The 9,078-nt window shown below is 38.3% G+C and overlaps 1 protein-coding gene across 1 annotated transcript in view; it reads right to left on the bottom strand.

Annotated features, from left to right (window-relative positions):
• Positions 1 to 127: 127 nt before the first annotated feature.
• zfta (zinc finger translocation associated) overlaps positions 128 to 9,078 on the bottom strand; it is a 12,000-nt gene continuing 3,049 nt past the window's right edge. The window contains exons 2-5 of the mRNA XM_066680719.1: positions 5,931 to 6,443; positions 3,849 to 4,187; positions 2,689 to 3,129; positions 128 to 2,190 (exon numbers count right to left, since the gene is read on the bottom strand). Coding sequence (XP_066536816.1) covers positions 1,712 to 2,190; positions 2,689 to 3,129; positions 3,849 to 4,187; positions 5,931 to 6,443 — 1,772 coding nt within the window. The 3' untranslated portion in view covers positions 128 to 1,711. The remainder of the gene's footprint in view (positions 2,191 to 2,688; positions 3,130 to 3,848; positions 4,188 to 5,930; positions 6,444 to 9,078) is intronic.

Here is a 9,078-nt window from a genome sequence, read left to right as displayed (position 1 = left end):
AGTAACCTAAATAATACTTATTAGAATTACCAATGGTAATTTTAAATCCAAGTACAATTGAGTGCCACTGGATTTATTGACAGCAATGGATTTTAGATAAAGTTCTGATATAATAAAAACATGCAGAATAATATATACTGCCAACCAAATGTGTAGTCAACCATGCTTATTGCCAGATGCCATGACTGTGTGCTTAGGCATTTCAAACTTATTTAAGTCTCAGTAATAGTGAAGAAATCAGTCAGTACCAGAAAAGTGCTAAACCCTCTCTTAACCATTGCACACCTGAGGCAATAAATTCTCCATGTTTTCTGATTGTTGAGGACTCAATCAGCAACCAATCCAATTCAATCTAATTTCTGCGAACTATGAGAAAGACAAATCCATATAGAGAACACACTCCCTGAGTCATGGACTCTAGCCCCTCATTATTTTTAGATATCACCCAGGCCTAGTGCTGTGAGCATCAGGACAACAGCTCGGGATGTATGTTTCTGTTGTTTTGCTTTTTTCTGCTATTTTTGTTGCTTTGTTGTTGTTTTAAAAGAATTATTCATGTAATCAAACAAAATTCAGGAATATGTGACCATATCAAATTACTCATTCGTGAAATATTTTTAATATATGAAATGCATATGGCCATTGAATTATGAAGCAATACAATCCCACTTCCTGTATTGCATTTGTATTGTGCAGAACTAATACCTTAATTAAAACTGCACTATGTTTAGAAACCTCTCTGGTGGAGAAGTGTAATTGCCTGAAACATGCAGAAGAACATTTTGTAATGTGGGCTGTGCTTTGGCCCAGTTTTCTGAAGAGAACCTGTTGAAGTAAATGTCTTTTGAGGATGAATGCCTACTAATCTCATTATTTCTTCATCAATATAATATTAACTTTGCACTGGAAGCTCCTCAGGAACACAGCTTACAAATAAGATCATCTTCTTGAGCTGTTGGCATTAATTGGTAAATGTATGGAACGGTCCAAAAATCACCCAGAAAATCCAAAAACACACATGAACACAGACACTCATTGAAGCACATTTTAGATTTCCCCTTCCTGATTCAGTAATCCCATTTCTTTAAGTTTAACTCCCCAGAATTTACATAGTGCAGCTTTGAAAGGTAGTATTTAAACATGAATTACCTCATCTGTCACCTGTGTGATGATTAAAATCATGAGCTGGAAATGGTTATGAATACTATGACCAGAAATGATTAGGAAAATTGGGTACCACGCTAAATGTACATGCTTCATAACAGTCTCCCTGGCACCCAAACCCAGTGTTTTCTTAAGTGCAGAATGTGCGACCCATGGCAATTCTGACCCCATGCAAAACAATCCCTCTAGCTCATTAACCCCTGTAATCTGCAGCAATAACAGTCTGGCCAAAGACTGCGCTGTACAAATGAGGATGCATACAAAAGGTGCTTAGAAAAAAAAACTTGATTTAAATCAGTCCATTGATGCTACTCCTCTATAGGAAGCACATTGAAAATTCTCCATTTTGAAGGTGAAATTAATGTTTTAACATGTGGCCACTACCTGCACCTCTTTCAAAAAGAACTCATTTGAGTGAAAAAAGTGCAAAGTAAGTTTTTTAAACCTACACCCCAAATAATAAAAAGCTGTGGAGACAATTTTTGGCTTGTTCCATTAATCAACTTCCTGAGCGAAAGAAAACATGCCACACCCTACTACAGTTTGGTTAAGTGCTGTAACAGCCTGTCTGTTCAACCTTAGCTTTAGCTATGCTGAGTGCGCCGTGGCCATGGTCGGAGGCTGAGAAACAGTCGTCGGAGTGGACGAAGTGCAGGGCAGTCTGGTTGTAGCTCTGCAGGGCCTGCTGCTTCTCCTCAGGGCTGTAGTCCAGCGAGCGAGGGTGTACCTGCTGGATATGTCTCTTGATTGTGCTAACCTTTAGTGTGGCTAGCGTAGCCCCGCAGACCATGCAGATGAGTCCATGTCTCCTGCAGTCATAGTCCATAAGATACTCCATGCGCCAGCGCACCTGGTAGTTGCGTCGCTGGTCCTTGCCGGGGTAGTGTGTGTGTCTGTGTGGAGCCGACACTGTCACCTTCCTCTCTCTGTCTTCGGCCTTGATGTTGCTCTGCTTCATGGATTTCAGTGACAACCGTGTGGCTGCAGACATGGGTTTAGCAGTGGCATCAACATGGATGGCTTTTTCTAAAAGACCATGAAGGTAGAGGAAATTTTGATTAGCGGAAGGTGATATAACAAAAACAAATTATGGTAGATTTTTTTTGTAGTTTTGATATTTTATCAGATATATATACTATTAAAAATTATGAGACTGAAGGACGTGTGTGTGATGGTTTGGGCATTTTGCACATGTCCTATTATTTGTTAGCTACATTAGCTAATAACACCAGTGCAACAAGAAGAAAAAGAAGCAAATGTTAGACGTTTCAGACATATCTTATGTGGCTTGACTATTATATGCATTTGAGTAAAATAGTGTCCTCCCTCTTCCTTCAACTGTTTACTATGTATATCAAAAATGTTTCTCCTGGCTTTCATTCGAACAGCTTGCCTTCTCTAAGAACCTCACATCAGCCTCAGATGTGTCAGGGCAGTTGAAATTAAATTCTGGGATAGATATTTACTGTGAGGAGCTGAATCTCTGGTTTGGCATCTCTGGTGTGTTTAAGTTTGTGTAGCTACCTTGTTCTGTCTGCATGGCGGGCTGTTCTGTGTCTCCTTCTCCTGTCCAGGCGCTGGCTATATCTTCTCTCTCCTTCCGACTGAGATTGACTGTCTCTGGGTGGCGCTCCTGGATATGTTTGCGGAAGCTGGTGACTCGCGCTACAGGCAGCTGCTCAGAGCACACCATACAATAACAGCCCGGACTGCTCTGCGGCCCAAGTGCAACTAAATAATCCAAACGTAGACGCCAGGGGCAGCCGTTCTTCAACCTCCTGCTGGGGAACTGGTGGGGCAGGGCTTTTGTCTTCTGAGGAGCTGCTGGTGCTTCCCCTTCTCCCACCACATGCGGCAGTGAGCTTTCCTGAAGTGGGACTGAGGGGAAGAACTGGACTGAGCTGTCTATTGTCAGATCTTTGGTGTCTGGTTCCGATTTGAAATAGTCTCTGGAAGAGTCTGTTTCTATGATATAGAATACATGGAGAATACAAATAAAAAGGAGACGTGTTAAAAATCATGCATAATGTATACAGGTTAATTTCAGTTTACATGTCTCTCCTTCATGTTCTGTATGGTAATTTAGTTTAGTTTTTCATGTAGTCCTGTGAAGTCTTAGACCAGCCAATAAAATAGATTAACACTACCTTTCAATTTAATAAAGTTATTTTGCCTGTATAAACACAATACAACTAGAAAGGAGAAATATTACAATATAAATCATTAGATTATAATACAGAACTATTAACATAGAATAAATATAATAAAACATTTGGAAACATTGCATAATTATTAATATGATTAGATATGTTAAGAACACAGTTTTAGTTCTTGATACACCACTTTCATTTGTTAAAATTCTTCATCCATTATTTAATTATTGTACTTATACAACTGTCCAATTGATCTATTAATGCATGTTTGTCTTCCTTCTAATATTTGCATTTTCCAACTGAATGAAATGTATACTACACAGATAAGTACTTTTAAAAATAATTTTACCTGTACTGTATATGTTCCTTCTTATTTTTTATACTAATTCTTGCCATATTTTCCATATCTAAGCACTACTCACTTCCACCCTATATTCTAACTGTATTTTTTGGCTTACTGTGACATATAAATACTTCTCTGTCCATCATTTTATGTTCTTCCTTCAATATAGCTCTTCGTTGCTTGCTCACCATGAGTTTGGGCCCAGGTCTGCAGGATGCAGTGTTTTTCCTCTGCACTGTACACCAGCGAATCTGGGTGCAGGTCAAGTACGTGGCTCTTGATGTGGTCCAGGTGCAGCGAGGGCAGCGGGCAGCCGCAAACCATGCAGACCAGACGTCCAGCCTCCGCCTGGTACTCCATTAGGAACTCCTGCCGGAACCAGGCATGCAGAGAGTCATTCAGATAGCGCTCCAGCATCTGTGCCGACGGACCCTCAGGCTCCTGGACCGATGAGGCTGAGGGAGAGGTCATTTTGTTGACTCTAGGCTGAGGCTGGCGCTTACTTGTCACAGCACTGCCAGGCTTGCCTGTGGGTGAGGAGAGAAAGAAGAGATCAGGAACACATGACAACTCTACAGTGAACTGTGTAGAGAACATGCTGGCACTTTCAAATTTGGTCATGGAAAAATATCAGAAATGAACAAGGACTAAAACCACACATTGACTGCTTAAAAAGATCCCTGATATGTAATACTGTGATGTGTTTTAGGCTACTTACAGAGACTTTTCAAACACCATAGTTACCTGTGGCTTTTAGAGCAAACAATATTTTGAAATTCAACGGATTTTTCAGCAAAACAGAAGCAAATTTTATTACTGAAACAGGAAAAATATTTGATCAAAATGCCTGGGAATGCTGTCCTAAACAGAGCGAAAGAACAAATGTCATGTGCAAACTCTCCAACTATTTAAACTTAATACAAGAAATGAATATATACCTCGCTAATGAGAACTCTATAATGCTACAAAATGTCAATAATGAAGGTATAGCAAAAATATTTCCTTATGAAATATGACATGAGGTAAAAATTGGCCTTTAATATAAAAAATATTGTCTACCACTGTCATGAAGTACCTCTGCCCTACTCTAACACAGTTCAACACCGTAAGGCATGGTTAACAGAGGCACTGGATCAACCGAGTGTACTCCAGTACCACACTTGAGACCCAGTGAATTAAAACCCAGTGCAGGGCTGGACGATACAGACAAAATTTCTATCACAATATGTTTCATAATTTTGGTCTATATGATATAATTCCGATATCAGTATGAACCGTATAAAATCCACTGAAAAACTTCAAAAACCAAATCAGAAACATGATGTCAGCATCAAACATAAACATATTGGCTTTATCAATATTAATATTTTAAAAATAATTTTAAATTGAGTGCTGAACTGACGAAAGTGTCCTCTAATGACTGTCAGTCAGGGACAGATGCTGTAAATAAGTTATATTGAAAATGTGTTTAAAAATCATATTATTGTTATTGAAACATTTCATATTGTGATATCAATAACATTAAGCTGTACATACATACATCATTGCCTAAATGTTGCACATTATTGTTGTTGTATTACAATGTACACAACACTTTTTTTTTTGTATAATGTGTCTTTATATTATATGTAACTGTAATGTAGCGGTTACAGATAATGAATGAATGAATGTATATCTGTACTAGAGAGACACCATCAACCTGAACCAAATTCCTTGTGTGTGGAACATACTTGGCCAAATAAAGCTGATTCTGATTCATATTCTTTTAATGCAAAGTGGGCAATCCAAAAGCCTACAAAGCTTCTGGATTGCAAAATACCATATGGTTCCAACTGCAACTACATTTGAACTACAGACACTATTTGATTAAAAATTGTCATGTCTTATGAGCAAATTAGTCAAAACAGTATGGCCTGCTTGGTTCTACACTCACTGTCCATTTTATCACTAACCAGGTTCACTTTCTATTTCTACAATTACACATTGTAGACCATTTTCACCCTGTAATTTAAAGGTAAGGACCCAAACAGGACCTCTAAAATGTTATTACTAAATGGTATTATGTAGGTGGTGGATCATTCTTATCTCTGCAGTGACCCTGACATGGTCGGAGGCATGTTGGTGCTTGTTGAATTTATCTAGGTGAATGAGACACAGCAGAGTGACAACAATAAAAAAAAACTGTATTGTGTCAGAGAAGCTCATCTGCTGAAACTTTCTCCAAGATCACCAGTTATGATAACTACTAATACACTACCGCTCCTACACACCTGTAGAGCGCTTAGCGCAGTCGAGTGTCTCCTCTGGCTCGGTAGTGATGGCTAGATCTGAGCAGAATGGTTTCTGGCTGTTCTCCAGGTTCAGGTGGCTTTCCCAGCCTGAACGGATCACCTCCTTATCCGAGGCGCTCCAGAGCAGTGAGTCGGGATGCTTCTGTCTAATGTGTCTCTTAATGGTGCTCAGTTTCAGCGTGGCCAGTGAGCTGCCACACACCATGCAGATCATACCATGCCTTCTTGGATCAAAGTCCATAAGATATTCGCTGCGCCAGTACTCGTGGTAGTAGCGGCGGTGGTCTCGGCCAGGGATGCGGCTGAGGCCGGGACGAGAAGCCCGCTCAGGTTTAGCTGGGGAGGGTTTCTGTTCCGATGGACCCGGGACAGGGCAGAGAATGAAGGGGGAGTTTGGGCTTTCGGAGATGCTCCAATAGCTCGTACCTGGAGAACGCACAGAAGCAACCCGACCATCATTGCCAATGTGTCCATTGGTCATGTCATCTTCAACTGAAATGAAACAAAAAAACATCTGTAAATCTCTCAAGCCTTATTTTTTTTGTTGTTTTTTAGGGGCAATTAATAACCAAAATCAGGATAACAACAAATACAACAAATATTTTAGAAGGGATATTTGGGAATATTTACAACAAACTTCTACAAATATCAAAGCACAGTTGTTTTATTAGCTTTTTAGAGTGTTATGTATTCTTACCAATATGCTCAATTCAATAAACAGTAAACATTCATTAAAATGTGCAGAAGATCTTATTCTGTAGAGAAATTAGAAATATACATTTTCACTTCAGCAAAACATTTTATATATGACTGTATGTGACTGACAGGGACCAATCCATTATTTGCTTTGCACACTGACATTTCTATCTCATTACAGAAGTAAACTTGGCAGGAATTAGCTAACAGTCTCCACTGGTGAAACTTATCTGCCAAATACTGAGAACCCATAGCTCCAGGAATCCTCTCATATTCATTCTCTTATTATTCACAATACTAGAACACCACTAGAACTTGCTATGGTTACAACCAGAATAAAACAAGATTTCCATATGGGTCTGTGGCCTGGGTTGCGATACTTCTTCAGGGAAGCTGGATTTACGTCAGAGGAACAGTGGGCCATGGGTCATCAGTTCCTGCGGGATTGGAGTCCACCACTGTTTAGATTTCCCTGCTTAACGACAACAGACAATTACTAGGTTTAGTGTGTGCAGGGAAACCACCTAACTCTCCTGGACTCTGACCCTCCAACACTCGAAGTGATGACCCCCGCTGTAAGTCCATAGACTATAGTTCCTGGTCCTAGAAAGCTCCTACATTAGCAGTATAGCATGTTCTGCTCTAACTCACCCAATTCTAAAGCAGAATAATTCATCATTTTTATACAAAAAATCAACTTTTGTAGGAGAAAAGGAGGAGGAAAGCAATTCCACCGCAATGCCACTATACAATGTTTTATTACTATTGTATATCCCCTTATTTAACTGTTTTACACCTGATGAGCACTTTATGAATAATTTGTACATATATACTATTTCCAGAATTTTTTGTAAAATGCACTAAAAACAAGAATCTTTGATTTGTTAAATGTCTTGAACATTAATTTAACCAACAAAGAAAATAGTTCCAGCGTTTTCACTGAATAACTGAATAACTGAATAATAATAAAGCGTTTTGTAAGCAGAATTTACATTTAGAATGTGATGCCTGCCAAAACCATTTAACACAGTCTTACATTAATATTATTTTATCATTTTAATTACTGTTTAGTCATTTCAAAACTGAGGCTGTTATCTGTTAAAGCTTTGGAAATAGAATTTTAGCCCAATCTGGCAAAAAGTGGACTTTTGAGACTTCAGCTGCTCAACAGTCCACTTCTTCATAACTAAAGACAGGCCAAATAGGAACAAAGTCTCTGTGTCTATAAACCATGCTGTTGTAACACATACAAAATGAGGCCTGGCATTTTCTTAATGCCCAAGGACTATGGACCTAAGGACTTATGGACTTCCCAGGAAAAGAGTTCTTGATGGCAGCAAATGTCTCTCTAAAAACTGTGCTTGCCTCCACATCAATGAAAAATTCTCACAAATGCTTTGGCCATGGATGCACTCCCCATAAAATGAAAGATGTTGTCTTTTGCAAATATCACTGATAATCATCCGAATGGTCCCTTTCAACAATAGCGTAGAAAACATTCATTTCATGAAAACAAGCTGAATCAATGATTTCTCTGACCCCAGCAAACCATGATACTGTCTTTTAAATCAAATGAGATGAGCTTGGGCCCACAGAACTCGTTAACCTTTCCACAGAATTTATGTGCGGCTTTATTTTTGCATAATACATTTTCAGGTTGCATTAGTTGAAGCAGTGAAGAAATGTATGTATTTTTTAAGTTCTCCCAAGTCCATGTGGCTCTATTTATATCAATCATATTTATTGCTGTAATTTAATGCTTTCTTGAGAATTTTGATCTTGTGATGTGGTAAATTATTTTTAATTTAAATTACATATCCATATTTTCATATCTTACAAAATTCTGATCTCATAATACAAATCTAGGCCAGAGGTCAACCATCTGGGAATTTTACGAGAAGTAAACAGCAGCATTTAACTGGACATATCTGGCTGTTGGTATCTTCTGACCATTTCTAATGCACAGCCTAAATGTTAAACTTTAACTTTACACCAAAACAGGTGCAGATTATTAAAACCACAACACCAGAGATTCGGGGGTTTACTCAGTATTATAAAAGAAGCTGTAAAATTAAAATATATAAAATTAGGGTACATTTAATTAAAATATTCAAAATTCAGTTGGCAATATTTATTTATGTCAGTTATTCACCTACAATTGCATAGTTTGAACTATTTGACAATTCTCTCATGGCGTTTGGCATATAGTGATGAGCAACAACCTATTTTTGCTTGCAAAGATCACTTTTTTTTTAATGCGTTTCAGGCATCAATTTCATTTTTTATTTCTATTTAAAAAACACAAAGTTGGTCAAGGAAAACATAGTAAATCTTTGTGCTTTTGACAGTTAAATATAGGTTCAAGAGAACACACAGATCACATATTGTTGATTATATTACTTTTTTCAAAATGTCCCAGCATTTCTATCTG

Source organism: Hoplias malabaricus, chromosome 9 (assembly GCF_029633855.1).
Source record: "Hoplias malabaricus isolate fHopMal1 chromosome 9, fHopMal1.hap1, whole genome shotgun sequence".
In the NCBI taxonomy this organism is placed as follows: Eukaryota; Metazoa; Chordata; class Actinopteri; order Characiformes; family Erythrinidae; genus Hoplias; species Hoplias malabaricus.
This window is presented reverse-complemented; position numbering and strand designations above follow the sequence as displayed.